We start from the raw sequence: 24,133 nt of genomic DNA, 5'->3' as shown, positions 1-24,133 counted from the left end.
TGTCTCACTTCTTATAAGATTCATTCATTCATTGTCTGTAACCCTCATCCAGTTCAAGGTCGCGGTGGGTCCAGAGCCTACCTGGAACCATTGGGCGCAAGGCAGGAATACACCCTGGAGGGGGCGCCAGTCCTTCACAGGGCAACACACACACACCTACGGACGCTCCTCACAGACAGTCACCCGGAGGAAACCCACGCCGACACAGAGAGAACACACCACACTCCTCACAGACAGTCACCCGGAGGAAACCCACGCAGACACAGAGAGAACACACCACACTCCTCACAGACAGTCACCCGGAGGAAACCCACGCGGACACAGGGAGAACACACCACACTCCTCACAGACAGTCACCCGGAGGAAACCCACGCAGACACAGAGAGAACACACCACACTCCTCACAGACAGTCACCCGGAGGAAACCCACGCGGACACAGGGAGAACACACCACACTCCTCACAGACAGTCACCCGGAGGAAACCCACGCGGACACAGAGAGAACACACCACACTCCTCACAGACAGTCACCCGGAGGAAACCCACGCGGACACAGGGAGAACACACCAAACTCCTCACAGACAGTCACCCGGAGGAAACCCACGCGGACACAGGGAGAACACACCACACTCCTCACAGACAGTCACCCGGAGGAAACCCACGCTGACACAGGGAGAACACACCACACTCCTCACAGACAGTCACCCGGAGGAAACCCACGCAGACACAGGGAGAACACACCACACTTCTCACAGACAGTCACCCGGAGGAAACCCACGCAGACACAGAGAGAACACACCACACTCCTCACAGACAGTCACCCGGAGGAAACCCACGCAGACACAGGGAGAACACACCACACTCTTCCGGAGGAAACCCACGCAGACACAAGGAGAACACACCACGCTCCTCCTCTTATAAGATTGCTAGTATCAAAATTCTGGTGACATTAACATTAGTTTTCCAGCATCAATTTGCTTAGAACTTGGTTATATATTCAGCCTAACATCCAATACCAGGGCGGCCTTCAAGAAGGAGTAGGTTTAGTGTGTGTTTAATGCGCTCTGTGCTCAGTTTTTTTTGGAAATCTGAAAAAAGGACACACCTGGACACTTACTGGGAAGCACAGGGATGTGTATCAGGTACAAACTTCAGCTTGGAACCGTCAAGACAATCAGTGACACGAGCACAAACGCAATCATAAATCACCATTAAATCAACTTCAGAAAAATTTGCTGTAATCCAACTCTAGCCACTCACATCAGTATCAACTACGTTTCGAATTCACACGTTTAAACCATGCGCCTTGGTCTGCAGGGATCAGAGCGCCATTTGGGACTGGAGCGGTCACAAAGCTTATGATTAAACGGGATATTACTTTTCTATAAGCTCCTCTCAGCTCTGCCTTTTCTTTTCTTTCCAACATCATCCTCAGAGAACCGTGTTCTAGCTTCAGAGCATTGACTGTGGCCTTTGGAGAACTGTCACCTCTATTTTGAACAGTAGGGGGTGCTTTGTTTTCTCAAAATATATTTGACTCTTGACACAGAAAAAGACTGCTCTTAAAAAAATAATAATAACAACAAAAATGAACAAATCAATCACAAAAAAAAAAAAGATACAAGAAATGAGAACGCTTGATTTAGTTAATTCTGCATTTCATAAATATCCATGATAATTTTACACTGGGAGAGAGAGGAATGGCACATAAAATCAGAATAGTTTTTATTTTTTAGAACCTTTTTTCCTTTCCCCAAAGTTAAATAGCTACATATTGGAAACTGTACCAAGCTTATGTTCCACAGCAGGAAAGAAAGGCATCAGCTCGTATTTCGAGACCCTGTCAAAGTCATCACCAATCGTTTCCAATCACACCAAAGTCACAACGCCGGGGCCGGACTCTCAGGGTTCGTGATAGAAGGGGAATTGCACAGATTTGTCTTCATTTCTGTGTCAGACGTCTGCTCTATCACCAAGCGCTGAACAAGGACCCTTAGGGCATTTCTCACCAAACCTCTCTCAGTGACTCTGTTTACATATCAACTATTTAAAGCAACACTAGGTAGTATTTCGACCCCACAATTACAGGTTCAAAACCAGTGTGAATCTCCTCTGAGCTGTAAGAGTGAGGATAGGGTCTCTGCCGTCGCTATTCCAGGCTCAGCACTGCAGAAACTGCACTATGTATCATTTGGAGGAGGGTTGGAAACCACCACCACTACCAGCACCACCCCTTCCCCTCCACCTTGATTTCAACACAGAGCTGTAAAAGTTTATTATTATTACACTCCACAACTGAAGGAGGAGCCCAGGAGCGAAAATACCACATCTTACCTAGCGTTGCTTTAATCAGGTCGAATTCCCCTTTAATGTAAAACCACTCTCTCTCTCTCTAAACTCAGAGGAATGCTCTGATGCACTGTACTAATGTCACATTTAAAAACCTACTGATGCAATTGCACAAGAACAAGTGTTGTTTAGATCATGATTCAGATTTTAGCTTATTACTGAGAAATCTCCGGACACGAACATAGAAAAGGAAAATAAATACCAAAACGAAAAACAAACAAACCTTAGGATTATTCTAATCCACTTTGGGTAAAAGCTGGACGTTGAGGAAATAAAAAATAATAAATGAGAAACGACGTTAGCTATTCCGTCCACACGTACGGAGGTCTCCTCTTTCTCCGGAGGGAGCCTCGGTTTATAGTCCAAGGGACTTGAGATTTGTGCAGGACGAATTCTCCATCCTTTGGCATTCGCAAAAATCACGTTTCCTCTTCCACATGATTCCCATTACGAAAGAAAAGTACACAATACTTTGATCGCTGTTAAAAAACAGCAGTAAAATCACTTTAAGGGAAAAACAAAACAAAAAAGCAATCAACTAAAAGAGAAGACTTTTTTTTTTATTTGTTGTTTTTCTTTTTAAAGAAACACTCCAGCATTTTTTAAAATCTAATATCTATCCCCAGGCTTAATAATGCTGTTTTGAGCCGCACTGTGCTCTTAACACTAGATTTGTTTCCACTGAGTGTCTTGAATTCATTGAATGTGAACGCAGGGGTCTGCTACCTCCCGATAAACTCATTTCTAGAGGAAACCAAAACTAAATCCAGACATAGCATCCTGTTCTGTGGGGTTAAAGTAACCCAGAGTAAAACCTTCTCGGAAGAAGACCATTTTACTTTAAGAGATTATTCGCTGATACAGAAATTCTTCTGAAATCATTGTCCATTTCGTTATTTATAAAAAAGCCAATTAGCTTTGGCTTCAGAATCAGTCGATTAAAGGAACACTATAATAGTTTTCCCTGAAAATTACAGCTTGAAAATCATTGTGATGCTCCATTGTGATGTCATAAGGAGAGCCTCTGTCATTGCTACTCAGGGCTCAGCACTGCGGAAACTGCACTGTCACTTTTGGAGAAAGGGAGGTAGGTATCTACCCAGTCCTTCCCCTTCCCCAATGATTTCCGTACAGTGCTGTAAATATAAATGACACTAGGGGGAGCTCCAGGAGCAAAAAAACCCAAACCTTACCTAGTGTTCCTTTAAAGTCTATGACATATTGAAGTGAAAACCGGCTGGAAACGTAGTCTGTGTTAATCACCCCAATGCTAAAGAAATGCTGAAGTATTCCTTTAAAATTTCTAAGAGGGAATGAAAGTTTTTAAGTGTCTAAATACTCAGAGCGGTCAGTTAGTCGTATACAGGAGTCCGGTACACACATTCCGTAACTGCACAGTTACTCTTCTCCCACACAAACACGCCAAACATTAACCCCTTCTGCCCACAGCGACACAGGAAAAGTCCTACATCTGGGCAAGAGGCGCCGAAGCACAGCGACATTACTTCCGGGAAGCACACAGATGAACAGGAAAACACGATTAGCTCAGATCTATACACTCCTGGAGTGGAATGAGGTAAAGTTTGGGGTCGGGACTGGTGGCCTGAGGGTTCAGGAAGGAGGGCAGAGGTTTAAAGGAAGGACCAGTGGCCCCACACTGTGGAAGATTCCAGAAAGAGGAGGACTTTGTGGTGTTTTATTCAGGAGTCCAAACACCAAAGATGCATGAACCCTATTGTTTATTTTTTTGTTGTTTTTTTCTTTCCTTTCAACGCAAGCCCGGTGCAGAAGAGCAGACACATGCCCGGCTACTTTTAACACACAACAGAAGGATGGTGAGTTAAGAGTGACCGCTTCTAACAGCTAGAAACGACAACATCCTTGTTTTGGTCGTTGCGATAGTAGACCCCCACCTTATTAATGAAGCAGCACACATCCACTTCTGCTCAAATGCACTCACACACACACACACACGCACACTCACAGCAAACCACTCGCACACCCTCCTCCTCAGTCATCATCTAGTGCCTCTGTTTTGATGTCGTTGGGCACGACCCCTGGGCGGGACAGGGCCAGAATGCTGTGATTGACAGCTGCCATCTCCACAGCGAGAGAGATGGGGTCCTGATGGTCTGCGTGATTAGTGCTGTCATCCTGGAAAAGAAAAACAAAACAGAGGGGTCTGAACTAGAGGAACACCTGGTCAAACATTCATAGACCTTTCTTGATGTCCATAACGGATCATGAAACCAAAAGGGATGCTGAAGCATATGAGCTTACATGATGTTATTCTGCATAATGAGCTGCACGTGAGATTAAAGACATTATGACCAATGCTGAGCGTGTGCTAGAGGGGTATATAAACCCCCAGAACTGGGCTCTGGAGCATAGCATACCCTTAGGATGAAAGATAACATCATTCCGAACAGCAGTACCATACCTCACTAATCCTCTTGAGGATGCTATCCAAGCCTCACAGAACTATTCCAACATTTACTCTAACACCTCCCCAGGAGAGACGACCTGTGCAGCAAAATCTGTCTCGGGTTTAGGGTTGGACAATAATTCAGTATCATTATATATCACAATATTATTCATTCATTCATTGTCTGTAACCCTTATCCAGTTCAGAGCCGCGGTGGGTCAGGAGCCTACCCAGAATCACTGGGCACAAGGCAGGAACACATCCTGGAGGGGGCACCAATCCGCCTACCAACGTGTGTTTTTGGACTGTGGGTGGAAACGGAAGCACCCGGAGGAAACCCACGCAGACACAGGGAGAACACACCACACTCCTCACAGACAGTCACCCGGAGGAAACCCACGCAGACACAGGGAGAACACACCACACTCCTCACAGACAGTCACCCGGAGGAAACCCACGCAGACACAGGGAGAACACACCACACTCTTCACAGTCACCCGGAGGAAACCCACGCAGACACAGAGAGAACACACCACACTCCTCACAGACAGTCACCCGGAGGAAACCCACGCAGACACAGGGAGAACACTTTTAGTTTTGGCACTTTTTCTATGGATTTTTTTATTGTTCATATCAATATCGGACTGATATCTTATTGACTGAATTTAACTAAATATATTGTGATATAAATTACGGCTGTATCGTCCAGGTCTAGTTGAATTAATTAGTATTAATTAGTAATTCGTTGTAGTTTATCAGCCCCCTCTCCAACCCATTCCTCATGGGCAAGTTCATGTTTCTGACCAAAAAGGCCACAAGCCAAAGTTATCAGGACAAGAGCAGCTCTGTGGTCAGTAACTGATCACTGATGAGGCACTAGAGGAAACTAACACAGACTGTACATCAACAGATGAGCTCCAGTCTCCAGTCTTTACACCAGCACGGTGCAGCTACAACAGAGGGGTTGCCAGGTAGTGTAAAGCTAGAGTTATTAGATAGTTATATTTTCCCATTTTTACCTGTGTGGGCGATGTAGGCTCAAGCCTGTAGAAACCAAATGGTCGGGTCATGGGTCTCTTCTCAAAGTAGGTCATGTCACATCCCTGTGCAGGATAGAGAGAGTAGAACATGAGCCAAATAATTAATAATCTCTAATTCAAAACCATTCCAGAAGAGTAGATTACCTCGGCAAAGAGGCAACCAACTTCTCTTAGTACACTTTCGAAGGGCAAGTATACATAAACATCTGGTAACACAGTGGTAAACAATCTTTAACTGAAAACAGCAGTTAAACCCTCACCTGCTCGGTGTAGTCACTAGTGTCGATGTCGTCGCTGTTGGAGTGTCCTCCAGGACTCTGCACATCTATCCCATGGCTCTCCAGAATTGTGGCTTCTTGGAAAAAAGACCCTGTCGTGACACATCTGAAGCTACTTAAAAACCACTACAGACTGCCACATGTGACCAACAATGCAAATCATCCATTACATCCATTATCCAGGGCTGTGGCCAAAATGGATCGCTACGTCCTCAGCAGCACTATACTATTTCGTTCACTGCTCCATTCACACACTTTGTTTTTACTTGCATTTAGAGACTTTATCATTACCTCACTCACTCAGTCAATGATAGAACAACTCATAAACAAATCTAGAAAGTTAGTTTATCTGTAGCTGTTAACACAGGAGCAAGATTTTGAAAAATGCAGAGGACTAGGACAAGTACAGGAGAAAAATACACCAACGTAACCAGATCTGAGATCTATTTTAGGCACATGGCAGCGGTAACGTACAGCAGACTCACTGAATGATAGCTGTAGTACGATGAGCAGCAGACATTAAACACTTAGGGCCTTTGATTTTAACTGTTAAAAGCTGCTAACACGTCTTAATATGATGTGCTTTCACTGGCCTAATGTTTGCTAATATTCGTTAGAGAAGCGGCCTTGGGACAGGAAGGTTGCCTTCCGTTGAACCATAAAACAAACAAAATATGGAAACTATCCAATAAACTGTAGTGGGCCCAATCACAAACAGGGATCCTCTCCGGTTACAGCTCCAATATAAGTCTGTAGTTTATGACTGTTTTGATTTCTAACAACTGACAAACTCGCACAATATTAATCACGACGTTAACGTTATAATTAATTTAATGGCTCTATAAACTAAACTAAATTCCCAGGACTACGACCCATTGGTTACAAAATAATTAATAAAACACTTTACCAATATTGGCCCTCCTCTTGATCTCTTTGCGACGATTCGCAAACCAGTTGTACACCTTCAAAGATGTGACTCTTTCCAAGTCTGACAGCTTCTTCCCTGGAAACACAAAGCCACCTGTCAGCTTACGGCAGAGTGGTTTAATTTACTATGCCCTAGAATATTCACAATTATACTTTGCCCACACCCCCCCAACTTTTCTTGAAATGCCATAAAAACCCAAAAAATTATTGCGAACCCATTAAAAAAATGACATTATTAATTTGATAGCAGCTAGAAATACTAGTCTTGTTCAAACGGTATGATACTGAATTACACTTTATTATTATTGCTTACAAACAACTGAAATTATTCTGAACCTTCAAACCAATACATGATGTTTCGATGCATATTTACACACCTAATAGATATTTACATGTGTAAATACAGCGAGAAATACGTAACAGTTTTACTAACCTGGTTTTTGTATGACTGCATTGCAGGCGTTAGCAATCTCCTCCCTTTTGGCTTCATCAGGATACTGGTTATCATTGAAGTAGCTGTGGAGAACAAAAGTAGAAGCATGTCTTCAGTCCATACACAATCATCTACTATGCATGGACAATTTCCTGTAAGCACAGAGTTAACTTATCAACTCTGTAACAGCTATAATATACATAAGCACTGTGCACGCAAACACTACCAACAAAGTGGGACACTCTGGAGCAGGGTTACCTTCGTCTTCATGCCCAAAGCCAGGACACAGCCTGAGGGGTACAAAGCCTCCCAGCGCTGGGCTGTGAAGCAGTGGAACTACATTTTATGGCGTATTGGAACCTCAACTCCAGAACTAATTGTCCATATCTGGTCTCAATAATTCCTGTGGCTGAATGCAATACAGTTCTCACAGCAATATTCAAAAACCAATAAGATATGGAAGATGTTACTGCAGCAAGAGGAACAAACTCTGTACCCACACTCTAATATGACGTTACCTGGCCAGTCAGGTACATCTGATTCAAAGACGTCAGGTGTCCACTAAATTAAATCAAATATATAGTGTGTTCTCCCTGTGTCTGTGTGGGTTTCCTCCGGGTGACTGTCTGTGAGGAGTGTGGTGTGTTCTCTCTGTGTCTGTGTGGGTTTCCTCCGGGTGACTGTCTGTGAGGAGTGTGGTGTGTTCTCCCTGTGTCTGTGTGGGTTTCCTCCGGGTGACTGTCTGTGAGGAGTGTGGTGTGTTCTCCCTGTCTGTGTGGGTTTCCTCCGGGTGACTGTCTGTGAGGAGTGTGGTGTGTTCTCCCTGTGTCTGTGTGGGTTTCCTCCGGGTGCTCCGGTTTCCTCCCACAGTCTAAAAACACACGTTGGTAGGTGGATTGTCGACTCAAAAGTGTCCGTAGGTGTGAGTGTGTAAGTGAATGTGTGTGTGTGTGTGTGTGTGTGTGTTGCCCTGTGAAGGACTGGCGCCCCCTCCAGGGTGTATTACCGCCTTGCGCCCAATGATTCCAGGTAGGCTCTGGACCCACCGCGACTGCGAACTGGATAAGCGCTTACAGATAATGAACGAATGAATATTTCATATAATTTCACATTCATCTCCTCCTCACCTCTCCATCACAGCAAGACACTCCTTCCTCCAGGTGAAGCGGCTGCCTCTGCGCAGCCGGAAACTGCCAGGGGCGGAGCTTATAGGGGGCGGAGTCTGCCGCCACTCAATCTCCTCCAGGGCCAAAGGGGCAGGGCGCATGTTTAAAGTAGCCCCTGAATCAAAAGTTTAAATAAGTATCATTACTAAATGATAATTGATTGATTATAATCAAACAAAAATCACAGAATGGAGGGGAAAAAAAAAACACAACAACTTGAGCATATTCAGTGACACCCGATATTAACCTGGTGTGGTCTTCTCCAGCTGATACCAGCGATAGAAAGCCCTCTTTTTCTGCTCACTCAGATCTGAACCCTGCTGCAGGAGCCAGTGAGAGATCCTACTCTGACTGATCCCTGACAGATGGACAGACAGAGAGACAGAGAGAATGAGAATGGAAGACAGTAAACCAGTCAAACAAGGGTCTGTACAATGAGTATATACCGTAATATTCAGGAAAAAACTGGGGGTTTAATACTAAACATTGCTTAGAAGAGGCAGCAAAGTGTCCACAAACTTTTGGCACACATCCAGTGCATTTGATAACATTTCCAAGCATCATAAAAACCACTTTTAAAATTCAACACTATTGAACGGTGTATAAAAATATGACTGGACCGTTCGCTCACACTCACAAAGTGTAAAAAAATACCCTGTATCTTTTTCCACATTTTAACGGGGTGTAATTAAAATAAGTGAACTGACCCGTGACCTGAGCCACCACTGCCTGAGAGATGCGCCGGTTCGCCAGAAACGCCTTGATCTCCTCTTTTACCAAGCTGCTGTCTCGCCTGAACACACACACACACAAACAGGAAGAAAGGAATAACATGAAGACATTTCCAGGAAACAGAACACATTTCCTGTTAAAAAGTGTTTTGGTTGTCTCTGATCGGATAAACTGGACAATGTACAACAATTAAAGCAGTAAATCTGCAGCACCGTCATTATTAAAACATATTAGAGGAGAGAGAGAAAAATAATACATTAAATTAACCATTTTTTAGACAGAACTGAATCTAAATCACTCTTTAATGAAACAACAGCAGTGTCCTGGGTTCTTTAAGCTCCACTCCGACAGTAATCCCCACCATACCCCAGTGTTGAGGAGCCCTTGGTTTTATATCTGCACCAAATGAGCTGCATTCATAAAGCATCTCAGTGCTGAGAAGCTGATTCAGCAGCTCTGAGAATCTTTATGAACCAACATCCTGGGCTTCAACGCCACAGAACACTGGACTGGAGAGAAGCGGGTTAGCGTTACATCAACTGAACGGCTGTTTAAGAAACAAAGGCTTCACATGAGCTCTGAGGGTTTTTCATTATTATTAATTATTATTATTAGTAGTATTAGTTAATGTGGATCTGAAATCTCATTGCCTTTTCCAGGGCATATTTGTGCTAGCTTTACAGTCCAGCTGCAATTCTGAAAACATGATGTTTGTTCAACCAAGGTCATATCTGACAGCTTTACTCTAACAGCGAAAATAAACTATTACAATAAATATTTGGTAATGGAATGGTTTCACATGTGGAAATATAGCGCATGGTAATTTCCAGTGTATTTTAACAACTGCATGATTCACTACCCCACCACAATCCTACCACAGCACAATCAAAAATAGGTTTTTGTCGAAGACTGCTGAGGTAGACAGAGGTAAATCAATAGCCCTGCCCTGAAATTGTGTTAAAGACAGTAAGAATCGTTACAGGATGAGAGTGAGCATGCTCCTTCAAAGCCCGCTGCGATATTGTAGTGTTGCGTGGGTGGAGATGAAGCAGTTTTATGAGATCTCAGCTATGCACACCTTCCTATCGTGTAAATGGGACAAAATATAATCCAGTGCAGCAAAATATAAACAGACTGTCCAAGCTGTTCTGTGTTATATCTCTTTGTTTTCTCTGCTCATGCTTCTTTCAGGTTTCCTGCCGTTAAACACTTCAAAACTGAAAGGGCGAAAGGTTAGAATTATTCTCTACACCTTTATAAAGGATTCAAAACCTAAGCTTAAACTTAGAAAGTGTGCATTGTGCAAAGAGATATTGCACGAGATGTGAACACTCACGACTGTCACGGTCTCACAATGTTGGAGCGATTGATTAGACGGCTGCACCAGTCAGGATCTACGATAAAAAGTGTTTGTCCTACGCTGTACGTGTTTCTTCCACAGGGTTAACATCTATGCTCAGTATCGTTGGCTTGCTTGACACTGAAAGGTAAATTAACAACAGTAACTAATGACTAGGGATGTCACAAGAACTGATACTTTGGTACCCAGTCAATACCAAAATTCTGAGAACGGTACGGTTCTTGTTTCCTGTGGTACCGGAGGTACCAAAGGCTTCATAGATCTCCCAGATCTCACCATAAGCCTACACGCTAATAAACTAAAACAACAACGACACCAACACAAGGAACGCCATCGGCAGGACAAGCAACAGGCCCATTGCAACTGGTTGCAAAAAAGGAAATATTTTCCATTTGAGGCCAATGACTGAACAAAACGGCTGTGTTACAAAGCCTCAAGAGCCCAGACGTGACTCGCACACAACACCAGTGTTAACCTTAGGCTGTTCCTTTCAAAACGAGACCAAATTTGAGTCTTTCCTTCAAACAGTTCGTTAGTAATCCTCATGTTTGTGTGGTGAGTACTGGCAAAATATTTACAAAGTGTACATAAATTCAAAAAACAATTAAATGTATTTATATGATCCCTGTGTAGCTTAGGCTCTCAGCGTTCCAACGACACATCAATCAAGTCCGTAGACCAATCAGGGACCAAGTTATGGTGATGCGTACCCAAGCAGGAGGGACAAACAAAGACCCATACTTCAACAGAACGCATGCAGTTTCACGCAAATCACCAAATCCGACACAGACCTCATCAACTCCTCCACTTTGTCATCGATGTCCATCTCCTCCTCCGGACCCTCGAAGGAGTACGGCCTCACGGTGGGTGTGGCGTTCACTGGGTAACGCGGAGGTGATAGCTTCCCATTGGTTGTTGTGGTGAGTGTGTCGCGGCCGTTCGTTACCATGGGAACCAGTGCGACGGGTGAGGGCAGCACGGGCCTTGGCGGGGATGTGGCGTAGCTGTTGCTCGGCGACGGAGAGAGGAACTGCGTCTGCGTGGCGGTGGAGGAGGTGGAGGCGGTCGCCGTGGCGGCGTTGTTGGACGCCGGTGTGGGGGTGGAGGCGGAGCCATTGTTGTTGGAGGTGGAGTCAGACGCAGAAGGGGCGAGGCCTCGGCGGCCAAACTTGTCCCCGTGTTCGCGGTCCAGCCTCTCCAGGGTGTCCAACGCGTGGACGATCTCCGGCCGGGTCATTCCTGTCCGCCGAAGCCTCTGGAGCAGGTCGATCTGCTCGATGGTGAAACGAGGCTCGTCTGTGTAGTGGGACATCCTGCAGAGAGTAGTGAGGGAGGGGGGATATCAGAGAGCACGTTAATAGAATTAACTTTTGGATAGTGCAGTCATAATTTAGGCAAAACAACGCAAATGATCAATACACAGCTGATTCGAGAGTACAGAAGACTCACTGAACAGCAGTATGGCTTAGCAGTGGCTAAAGCTAGACGCTACCGGTAAAATCCAAAAGTGAAATATCTTTCAGAAGTCCATCTGTCGCTCTGCATACTGGGTTTGCTCCTTTCTCACCCACACAGAGCAGGTACGGGCAGATGTGGGTGACGGATCACTCTCAGCGCTGCAGTGACACTGACGTGGTGGTGGTGTGTTAGTGTGTGTTGTGCTGCGGTAGAGTGGATCAGACACAGCAGTGCTGCTGGAGTTTTTAAACCATGTGTCCACACTCTGTCCGCTCTGTGAGACACTCCTCCCTCGTTGGTCCACCTTGTAGACGTAAAGTCAGAGACAGTAGCTCATCTGTCGCTGCACAGTGTGTGTCGGTCTCCAGCAGCACTGCTGTGTCTGATCCAGCTCAACACACAGACACACTAACCTCCACCACCTCAGTGTTACTGCATCATACCTGCTCTGTGGTGGTCCTCTGAAGGTCCTAACAATTGCATATGCTTATTTAATACCCAACAGTTGTTTTGCTTTTCTAGTTTAAAATTACACCATAAATGAAATGTATTTAGCATTAACCACAGCAGAAAGCACATTTCTGGACCTGCACCTAGCAATGTTTCACTAGACAGCATTGTCTTCAGTGTCCACATGCCAAAATACTGTGAAACAACATGTAAACATTTTTAAGAGTCAAATGATATCTTTATATGTTAAACACTACTTTATGAAACATGATACAGGAACGCACCATTATACTTAAGTGTGTCTAGTTGAATAAACTGAGGAAGAAAAGAAAACAGCTGACACTCTAAGCTCTTAAACTTTTTAAAGTTTAAGATACACAATTGCAGGCTCTATCTTTCAGCTGCTCTAAAATGAAACTAGCATTTAAGATGGTTGAGGTTTTCCCCTCAACGTTGTGCTAAAGCGTCTGAATTCGCAGCGCCGTGCAGTCTAATGCGACGAGACCATCCCAACAGTAAAAAGGAAGAATTCTTTTTTATCTGACCTAATTCCAGCCGCCTGCATCCACTCTTCCTTTATTAACACGGCTCACCCCGACTTATCACTTCTGCTGTTGTCATGGAAACCCTTCTGCTCCAATATGTAATTTCCTCAGATGAAACGTAAGCCGTCTATAACATCATTGGCTGTTACGGCGAATCAAGATATTTCTATCATTCGGCCCAAACCACAGAGGCACAGGAGAAATGCTGCATGGATTTTCTTACATTTATGGGCTACAGTCAAGGAAGCGCCACATAATCTTCAAAATGGAGGCCTAAAAACTGTTCCACAACAACAAAAAAACTAAGTAATATAAAAAAAAACTAAGTAATATAAAACGTTTAGGTCCTACAGTACGTGTCCAAATGTTTGTGGACACCTGCTCATCCAACATTTCAGAAGAAATGAAGAGTGTATTAGTAGTGTGTTATTACACTGCTGTGAGAATTTCATTGTATTCAACCACCAGTGCACCAGTGTGGTCAGGTACTGATGTTGGAGGATTAATTCATGATCACAAACAACACCCCAATGCATCCAAAAAGGTACTGGATGGTTCTCCATCACTCCAAAGAACACAGTTCCAATGCTCCATGTCTGATACTTTATACCAATCTAGGTAGCGTTGGCATTGAGCATTTTGATTAAAAAAATTTAAAAGTAGGGTTACTGAATCTGGAGGGGAGGAGCATGCTAAAATATGGTGTGTGTGTGTCTCACACACACACACGGAAAGGGTCCAAAACACACCTCATGTTACCCAAAAAAAACAAATAATTCGTCTGAATTTTATATGCAATTACCCAGTTCCACCAGAGAGGTCTCCAAAACCCCAAAAGTGACATAGTTGAGCTTTAAGGACTATTCACACAGTCCATTTTTATGTGGCTGATTTTTTAAGTGGATGTCAAGTTTTAAAGCGGACTGACTGCAACAGTTATATATTCTGCATTTTATGGATGGGCAGGCGACCAATCAGAGCTGTTGTCATGACTGCAGACCACACAAATGAGCAGGAAGACAGCTCTTACTGTTCATAGCAGAAAAAAAATGCTTAAAAAACAAGCAACATGCTGACTACTAAAATGTGGTGGTTAAAGAAAATATAACCTTTTTTAAAATCAGAGGAGCAACACGCAGAAGCAGAGCCTCAAACTCACCCAGTGGCCTTTGGAAATCCCCGTGTTGTTCTGTAGACTGGGGTGAACTCAATGTGCGTTGTTTAGTTATAGTACTTAAAGTAAAATGATTAATTTATCATCGTTCCTTCTCAATGAATCCATTTCTTCTTCCTCGATTTCAGAACGCTGAGCCAAAAACACGCGTCAGACTTGGTGTGAAGTTTCCACTGCGTTAAAAATTGCATCGTACTCTGTGTGAATAGGCCTTTAACGAGGAGAGTTTCACACCAAGCTAATGATCAAGCAGCAAGCCACAGAGTGTTGACATTTAGTACAGGATAACAGGTAATATTTCAACCAGGTTTACAGAGCTGAGGGGGTTAATACTGTACTTTAAGGGATAAAGAGCGGGAGCCACTGTTAACAGCAGCGTAAAAGAACACACCTGTGAGGAGTGAGTTACCTTTCCATTTTCCATCACCCCCTCAGTGTTTACACTTAAGCGTTAACCTCCGTTACCAACACAGTTCTTCCCAAACACTTACAGTCTGCACGGTAAGAAACAATAAGCATTTAATTCAAATGGAGACAAATAACTAGAGCCTTGAACTTATTTAAATCATGAATAAACATTAATATTGTAATCAAAATAAATAGCAATTGCCTCATTCATTAATATATCTTCATACTACTTTATAACTATATTTACTAAGTTATATTTTTATGACCGATCCAAACACACGTCATTAGAATATATGTATTAATTTGTTATTAAATAATATACTGTGTGTCTCACTGTTTGTTGTAGCTCTTCATGAATACGGCCAGCTCGAGGTGTACACAGTGAAGTTCACGCAGGAGAACTTAGAGAGGAATGAAATGAAACTGGACGCACTAAAGCGACCGATGATGGCTACAGCATGCTCAACGGCAAGAGTAAGTGGGGTTTAAAGCCCTCAGAACTTGGCTGTGGAGCTGTTTGGGGCAGAGGCAAAGTAATAAAAGTCTTCTCATTGATTTATCTGCTGAACTTCTACTACTGATGTCGTGGACCTTAGACCTTTGCTTGTAAACAACAGCTCAGGCATCATGTACATTGATGATCGACAAATTCACAGCAGTGCAGCAGCTTTAAAAACACAGATAAATGGAGAATGAGAGTGTGAGCAACATACAGCTAGGCTTTGAAAGGCCAAACTAGAGCAATATGTTAATCACTTTAAATTAATAAATAAAAACCTGCAAATTAGGCGGCACAGTGGTGCAGCAGGTAGTGTCGCAGTCACACAGCTCCAGGGGCCTGGAGGTTGTGGGTTCGATTCCTGCTCCGGGTGACTGTCTGTGAGGAGTGTGGTGTGTTCTCCCTGTGTCTGCGTGGGTTTCCTCCGGGTGACTGTCTGTGAGGAGTGTGGTGTGTTCTCCCTGTGTCTGCGTGGGTTTCCTCTGGGTGCTCCGGTTTCTTCCCACAGTCCAAAAACATACGTTGGTAGGTGGATTGGCGACTCAAAATTGTCCGTAGGTGTGAGTGAATGTGTGTGTGTGTGTCTGTGTTGCCCTGTGAAGGACTGGCGCCCCCTCCAGGGTGTGTTCCCGCCTTGCGCCCAATGATTCCAGGTAGGCTCTGGACCCACCGCGACCCTGAACTGGATAAGAGTTACAGACAATGGATGGATGGAAACCTGCAAATTGATATATTAACAACAACACATTAATCTTAAAAGAAAAAACGTGTATCTTCCTGCTGTAGGGAGGTCATGTGTTCAAAAGGTATTTATTGACTGGCGAATTAAAGTTATAAAAGGAGAATGAGTGGGCATTAAGAAGCTCTTATTTTACCATCGTTTTTTAAAAATAAAAACACCCAAACTGTGAAACCAAGACCCCAGCCGGCAGCATACAGCATACAAGGCCCAAGCTGGTTTCATTTAGTTCTCATTAAAGACTCAAACAAAGAGATGAAACAATATGTAATGTGCAGTTTTTCCCCTCGAGGACTGCAGTTTCCTAAAAATAGGCAACATCAAGAGACGACTGCGTGAGAGAAAGTGTGTGAGAGCAGTAAAAAGATGGATGTGGAGGGAGGTGCAGGGAGGGAGAGAAATAATAAAAAAAAACATACATCCATATAAAAAAGTATACATTGTTTAGAAGGAAAAGAGAGAAAAAGCAAGAAGAGGGAGGGGTAACAATCTGCATGCTCCCGCCATAAAACAGCACGTCCGACACCATCATAATCCAGAGGAGACACACAATCACTCAACGTCTCTTCCCTTTTTCTCTCTCCTTCCAACAAACACAGCAGGTCTAGAGTTTGAATGCGTTCACACATTTCTTTCTGTGGCTCTGTCCGTCCGCTTTCCCTCAGCGCTGTTAAACCGAGGGACGTACAGTACGTTGCTGAAGGGCTATTTCTGAACCACGTTTCTGATCCAGAGTCACACTCAGAGGCGGCTGCAGCGTCAGAGGGGTCTGGGCCACTGCTGCAAGCCACTGCACCACGCGCTCATGAGAAAAGTGATTTATTCATTTTCCTGAGTCACTCTCCGGTAACGTACACTAATGTCAGGGATGCCCAGCGGCCACAAAAACACAAAGACAATTTTGCACGCTGAAATAATACGGCTGCAACGAGACACATAATACGCGTTCCTCGAGGTTAAGAACACGTTTTAACGTCTTAGTGAATTAAAACAGAATTAACCTGACGCTCATAAAAATCCGTATTTATTTTTTGTCTTATTATGACTTCCCAAAATCATAAGTCATATGACTTATTGGTCAAACAGTGTAAATGTACCACAGTGCTGTTAAAGTCCAGTTGTGTTCCTTAAAAGGTACGTTACATTCTCTTCTCAAGAAGGAGCGGTGAATATTTGTAATTTTTTTAATCACAGAAACGTGTCAAATGAAAAAAACCATAATAAAAGTCCTGGAGATGAAACGGGGCGTAGAACTCAACACAATTTTAAAATCTACAATTATCATAGAATAAGGTACAATTATGTTCCCTAATTAAAAAGGTACAAATGTATACCCTTGAGGGTACCGCCACAGAGACCAGTTTTCTGACAGTGTAGGCTCAGTCTGTCTCATCTCCTCTCCACCTGAAAGTTGATGTGTGAACAGGTGCAGATTGGATGCTGTCACATCATCAAGGTGGATGTTACACATTGGTTCTGGTTGAAGCAACTCCCCAATGTCCCAAAGAATGTAAAGCACTTTGGGGTCTTTAAAAGGTCCACAGAAGAGTAAATCATAAGAAAAACACCTGAGAATTCAGTCCAGAAGAATTATGTCCAGATACTGGTCTAGAGAGCAGAGGCTAAAAAATGAAAGCCTATTTTTTAACTCCTGGATTTAAACAGAAAATTACCCATTTTTTGTGTGCTGTTCTCTTCAGTGCTTTCAGATGTTGGGAAACTAAGTCTTGAGTGGACTCCGATTATTAGAACGGTGACATGAACTAGAAGTTGTACTGAACAGAAATATCCATTCATTCATTCATTATCTGTAACCCTTATCCAGTTCACAGACAGTCACCCGGAGGAAACCCACGCGGACACAGGGAGAACACACCACACTCCTCACAGACAGTCACTCTGAGGAAACCCACGCAGACACAGGGAGAACACACCACACTCCTCACAGACAGTCACCCAGAGGAAACCCACACAGACACAGGGAGAACACACCAAACTCCTCACAGACAGTCACCCAGAGGAAACCCACGCGGACACAGGAAGAACACACCACACTCCTCACAGACAGTCACCCGGAGGAAACCCACGTAGACACAGAGAGAACACACCACACTCCTCACAAACAGTCACTCGAAGAAAACCCACGCAGACACAGGGAGAACACACCACACTGTTCCCAGACAGTCACCCGGATGAAACCCACGCAGACACAGGGAGAACACACCACACTCCTCACAGACAGTCACCCGGAGGAAACCCACGCAGACACGGAGAACACACCACACTGTTCCCAGACAGTCACCCGGAGGAAACCCACGCAGACACAGGGAGAACACACCACACTCCTCACAGACAGTCACCCGGAGGAAACCCACGCAGACACAGAGAGAACACACCACACTCCTCACAGACAGTCACCCGGAGGAAACCCACGCGGACACAGAGAGAACACACCACACTCCTCACAGACAGTCACTCGGAGGAAACCCAAGCAGACACAGAGAGAACACACCACACTCCTCACAGACAGTCACTCGGAGGAAACCCACGCAGACACAGAGAGAACACACCACACTCCTCACAGACAGTCACTCGGAGGAAACCCACGCAGACACAGAGAGAACACACCACTACTTCTGAACCCTCCTATAGCCATCAATCTCAACAATTACCACTGTCTCAGGTTTTAAAGAACGTTCTTCTAAAAAGCTACAGAGTGAATACACAAAGCTTTCATTAAATTACAATATTTAAATATTAATTATTAACATAATATACATTCGCACAGTATGTAAATTACTCAAGTTCACAAGGAAAGACTTCACTGTAACTGTGTTATTTAACATTTTCATTATCTTTTCCAGATGAAGAAACACTGACTTAAAAACGGTTGTGTGAGGACTTCTTTCAAACATTTAAAGACGTAGAATAAGTAACAAGAAAAAAAATCTCACTTAACACTCAGCTGTTATGCTACAGGGTTTTTTTTTTAAACCAGAAACATTAATCTGTCCACTGCCTCTGACTTTGTAGATGCTCTTTTGCTGGTCACAACGTGCCTCCCGTGTTAAAAACCTGTAGTAGGTGTGTAGAGGTAACACTCAGGTAAGAGGCTCATGTTGGAGATGTTATTGACTGCATCACCCACCAAACAAAAACAGGTCTCACTGTCAGCATCAGGAACTAACAGTGGATTATTCAGTTCAGCTTCAACGACCTGGTGCTGTGACTGACCGAGGGTTCTTTACTGAGGTTTCCCAGTGTTTTACCTGGGGTAGCATCTCCTGCGCTGCTCTGTCCTTCTTGTGCCATTCGGGCCATGGCTCTTGCCTTTATGGCATCAGCTGTGTCATCATTAACGGAGCGGGACGTGAACCAAAGATCTCTCTGTGGGCTCTGAATTTACAGCTTCTGGCTTACGTTCTCCTCTTTTAGAGAGGCTTTACATAGGAAACGCTAGCAAATGTTTCTCCAGAATGTGCATCTGTGAATGGCTGAACAGATTCAGAGCCCTGTGGACAGACCCTAGAATGTCCACATCTTACCAGGTGGGACAGGACGTTTGCAAAGACCCTTCTCCTGCTCCGGTAGCAGTTCCTACCATATTCTGACGATATGCCCACCTGGTGTCTCTTCAACCCCCAAAAAAACCCAAAGCGCTCCCAGGGCACCTAGGATGGCTGCCCCTGCTCCCTGCTGTGTGTGTGTGTGTGGTCACTGCTAGGGATGGGTTAAATGCCAATGTCAAATGTCATTGTCAAGTTGTACAATGATCATAAAGCATGTCAATCTCCGGCTGTACGCTACACATGTGAAAAGGCATCCTCATCCTCCAGATCTTCTGGAGTTCATATGTGAAATGGCGTTTTTACCTTGAGTACTTTCACTAGGTTTTACACCTTTTTTTCCCTCCACTGTTATAAGCAGCAGCAGCATCTCTTCAGCCATGAAATAGGTGACAGCTTTGGTTATTTCCTGATGCCTTTTGGGTATTTTTGTCTTTTCTCCATAAACGAGTAACAGCAGCAAAAGTTGCCACAGTTAACAACATTTGAACAAACTCCAACACTCAGGGTACTCAGCGTTAGTCAATATGTTTTCTTATAATGGTGAAACACTAGTAGTGTCTCCTGCACACGGCATATTTTGCATTTTCGGCTTGACTGAGCTTAGTCAGACTTGAGATATTCAAACCACATCAATGTCCTGGAAAGCAGAGGCTCACCTTCATCTTCACTTTTGCTCTCAGGGCTGTCTCTACTGGCCAGCTTCCCTTAACCTGCTACTGTTTAAACACAACCATGCAACTGAGCCTGCAATCCAGCGTGCAGTGACAAGGTTGCTTCTGTTGTCTTGGGAAATATAAACGGCTTCTATACCCCAAAGCTTATCAATTTTATCGAGGAAAAAAAATTATCATGAAGAGAAACTTGATTTATCATTGAGCTCTATCTGAAACTACACACACAATACTGTCAAACGGATTCACCCGTCTGCCCTTGCAACCACGTCAACTTGACTGACATCCCATTCTTAATCCATAGGGTTTAACGTGATGTCGGCCCACCCTTTGCAGCTATAGCGGTTTCAGCTCTTCTGGGAGGGTCTCCGCTCTACATCGTCTCAAAGGTGATGCCTAGCTGCTTTGTTCTATACCCTGGGGCCATGGAAGTGCATGTTTAGATATTATTCAGCCTTACAATAGCCTCCGTGTACAGTTCAACTATTTAACACTGGGTAAACAAAGTCATTGAGGTTCCTTAAAAACGGTTAAACTGTTAAAAAACTGTAAAAATACAGTGTTTACAGTCATGTGTCGTGACGTACGCTGATTCTTGAGGGACAGCTTTAATAATAACAAATAAAAAAAAAAGCAAACCTCACCATTGTCCTCCTCGTATTTGACTTTCCGACACAAACAGGACATATTACACAAAGGACCTCCACACGCAGTGATATTGCTGGAGTTTCGCTTTCAGTGGTGCGTCTTCTTGATTTAAGGTCCTATTATTTTTACTGCGAAAGGAGAATGTGTTTTACAATAAAGTGGTGTCCCCAAAGCGGCCGTCTTTTATGTGTGTGTTTATTCTGTTCGGAACGCCGCACGGAAATTTTTTCGATGTTTAAACTGGGTCCTCATACACATTTTAACAGCGTTTTTATCAATGAATTGTCAGCAACGTTAGCGAAGCTGCAGCTAGCTAAACTGCTAATTGAATTTGCGGGAAGGTTCCATCCTGCTCAAGCCAAGCTGAGAACACACACACAGACAGTCTCACAAGCAGACAGAGGTGTGTGTGTGTGTGTGTGCGCATGTGAGAGCGAGAAAATGCAGAGAAATAGCATTAAACACTTCTCTATATTTATTTCTTATGGCAGAACTTACACCTACTGTAGGGTATGTGTAATATTCACGTTATAACTTAGAGGTACGTTAAAACTACATTACTTTGTGCAACCGGTTGTAGTTCGTAAAAACTTGAACGTAAAGGCAGTTCGTGTTTAAACCAGGCTACGATGGGACGTACAAGCCCCCAGACTGACATAAAACAACACCGGCAGTTTTCCAGATTTGCCCAACTCTTAAAACTTGGGACAAAAGAGTCGTTCTGATTTTGTGCTGTCTCTTATGTAGAGTGCAGGCACTTCAGAACTGTCCCGCCTCCTCACATCATTCTCTCCAATCACAGCTCTGGATTTATGTAACAGCGCAGACTCAAGGTTAAACAGAACAAAACAAACACGGGTGCACGTGGTGGAAATAAGAACGAAGAAAAAAAGAGAACTGAGTGAAAACGGATAAAATCCAGAGTTTCTGCTCCTCGCTCCTGGGCTCTCAAACTGAACACTGGCCATTCTGAACAGGACATGTTTAGACAGGAAGAGAACACTGCTGTGGTGTTTGATCCTTGTAGTGGTTTGACCTCAACAATCACAGACATTTCATTAAGAACCAGAACTGTGTTCACTTGTGGAAAGGGGGGGGGGATATGTCCCTTTTAAATCTGCACTACATACATTTTGGGGATTTGGAGACCTCTCTGGTGGAAATACGTAACTGCACACAACATGCAGAAGAACTATTGTTGTAACATGCGTTCGGCTGTCCAAACTTTTCCCCGCTTACATGCATGCCTGTGTGTGTTAACTTGTATTGCCCATGATGGACCAGGCTTGTTGCCGGTTCAATCCCCAGGACCAGCAGTAACATCCACGGCTGAAGTGCCCTTGATCACGACACTGAACGCCCAAATGCTCCCCGGGTGCTGAATATGGCTGCCTGCCACTCCTAGTGCACTAGTGTGTGTGTTTGTGTTCACGTGACTGAGCTCGTCAAACTTGGAACAATCTCAAAAACACGAGTTCATTCAGCCAGGGTTTCTGAGGTCATAAAGCTAAAGAACCAATTCCAGCAACTCACAGGATGGGGCTTTGTGAGAGTCAGGTGAGTGATGGATGGGTAGATTATTATTAAATTGACAGACCCCTGTGTACTTGACAATAAAGGTCTATAGTTCTATCTAAACCACTTTTAACTTTAAAATATGCAAAGCAGACGAACAGAAATCAAATATGCACTGGTTAAATCTGTAACTTTAAATCTAGACTTTCACCAACAGCACAGTAATTTAGTCCCAGACTAGGCTTAATCCGTTTGTGGGAGGCCAGGTATGACACTAACCACCCATTAACCGCCCTGTTTAGTCCTGGGATTAACGCTGTGGTGAGAATCTGCCCAGTGGTGTTAATAGAGTCTTCCTCAGGCTGAGAACGGCAGTGAGGAGCGCTGAGGGGAATGTGAAGCTTTTGTAGTTTATTCAAGTCATATGATGGCGACCTGCGAGAAAAGAAACGCCCAGAATAGTCTTGCTCTTCAAAAAGAAAAAGAAGGAGAGAAAAAAAAGAGGGCAAAAAAAAAATCCCCACATTTTAGAGCAGCATCTCATTCTCCTTCCGCTGCAGAGCGTCTTCAGATTCTCACTCAGACACAGGATCTGCATTTCTGAGAGACCCGTGGAGCTCTTTCTGGGCGTGGAGACTACATTAGTGTTATTATTACTATAGTCAGATTTTATTTCTACCTTTTGACCTTTGCAAAACTCTTCAGCAGGACACGTTTAACCCTTTTAAACCTGTACCAACATCACCCTCTCAGCAACACAGCACTCAAACCTGCCCAATCCCCACAAAGCATCAGATTTCATCTTTCATTAATACGGAGCCCTGCAGATGACACCATCCACAACAAAACTGAGGCGTGCAGACGTCTCAGCAATGCGTGGGAACAACTTAATTCCCACGTCGTTTTTAACTTGTTCACCCGCATTAACAACCTCGTTCCCAGTCATTACCAAGTCGCTTACAACCCTTAATTAATTCTGAATGGGTGTCGCCAGTAGGGCTCCGTACATTACTGTTTATTTTCAGTTTTTTTTTCTCCTCCAGTCTCAATTCTGCCAACTCTGCTTTCTGCAGCTCTGCTAACTTAGCCTAGCTCCGTTTAGCCTAGCCCTGCTACCAGCCCTGCGAGGCTCAGCTAAAAACACAAGCTCAGCTCGTCTCCCTTCTCCTCTCAGCACAAAACACACAGCTGTGTGCAAACACACAAACACACACTAAGTTTCCCGAGCCTCTCTGCTCCAACAGAACCGGCCCAGCACACTCAGCTAGCGTTAGCCGCTACAGTTCGCTGCTAAAACAACTTAATCCGCACCAAAACAGTTAAAGGTAAAGTCTTCACCTGAATGAACTGCAAAGGTCCCGGTCCTCCACACCATTTAACACCGAGTTACAGCGCCGGGCGCAGACAGACGGAGGGGTTTTTACTGAGAGTAAATCCGCAGTGACTCCGGCCTCCTCCTCCTCCAGCTTTTTTTTCCCTCTCTCTCTCTCCCTCTCTCCCCCTCTCTCTCTCTGATCCGCCTTTTGTCTCTGACTGACAACACCACTGTACACATCAAGCTGCCCCCCGGGAGTCATGGGAAACGTAGTTCAACGCGTCCATGTTGTAGTCCAAAAGGTTCAATAGGAAAAGTTGGATTTGGTCATGGTTTATTCACTGGCAGAATTGATCAAACAGTTAAAAGAGACTTTTATTTTCAGAGTGCCGGACGATCATAACACACTCACCCAGTCACTCACACACTCGC

At 44.1% G+C, this 24,133-nt stretch overlaps 1 protein-coding gene across 3 annotated transcripts; it reads right to left on the bottom strand.

Moving 5' to 3' along the window:
- Positions 1-664: 664 nt before the first annotated feature.
- hmbox1b (homeobox containing 1 b) lies at positions 665-23,892 on the bottom strand. 3 transcript variants are annotated; one of them, XM_066676735.1, is made up of 10 exons: positions 23,725-23,892; positions 11,502-12,023; positions 9,326-9,411; positions 8,866-8,976; positions 8,580-8,733; positions 7,453-7,535; positions 7,000-7,095; positions 6,075-6,184; positions 5,794-5,877; positions 665-4,503 (listed from the first exon to the last, which is right to left on the bottom strand). In XM_066676735.1, the coding sequence occupies exons 2-10, from the start codon at positions 12,020-12,022 to the stop codon at positions 4,360-4,362; spliced, it is 1,389 nt and encodes a 462-aa protein (XP_066532832.1). In that variant the 5' UTR covers position 12,023; positions 23,725-23,892; the 3' UTR covers positions 665-4,359. The 3 variants fall into 3 exon arrangements, with proteins under 3 accessions (XP_066532832.1, XP_066532833.1, XP_066532834.1); XM_066676736.1 differs by having other exon boundaries at positions 6,075-6,169; XM_066676737.1 differs by having other exon boundaries at positions 6,075-6,166.
- Between the last annotated feature and the right edge of the window lie 241 nt (positions 23,893-24,133).

Source organism: Hoplias malabaricus, chromosome 7 (genome assembly GCF_029633855.1).
Source record: "Hoplias malabaricus isolate fHopMal1 chromosome 7, fHopMal1.hap1, whole genome shotgun sequence".
Taxonomy (NCBI): domain Eukaryota; kingdom Metazoa; phylum Chordata; class Actinopteri; order Characiformes; family Erythrinidae; genus Hoplias; species Hoplias malabaricus.
The sequence above is the reverse complement of the archived record's forward strand: the minus strand, read 5'-3'. Positions and strand labels throughout refer to the sequence as shown.

What these genes read in the sequence shown, in the direction of transcription:
- hmbox1b (XM_066676735.1), bottom strand. Translation starts at nt 12,022, where the DNA reads ATGTCCCACTACACAGACGAGCCTCGTTTCACCATCGAGCAGATCGAC. An exon ending in GCTGGAGAAGACCACACCAG is followed by an intron (nt 8,734 to 8,865) that starts GTTAATATCGGG and finishes CTTTTGATTCAG; the next exon opens with GGGCTACTTTAAACATGCGC. An exon ending in AGCCTACATCGCCCACACAG is followed by an intron (nt 4,504 to 5,793) that starts GTAAAAATGGGA and finishes TTTCTTTTCCAG; the next exon opens with GATGACAGCACTAATCACGC.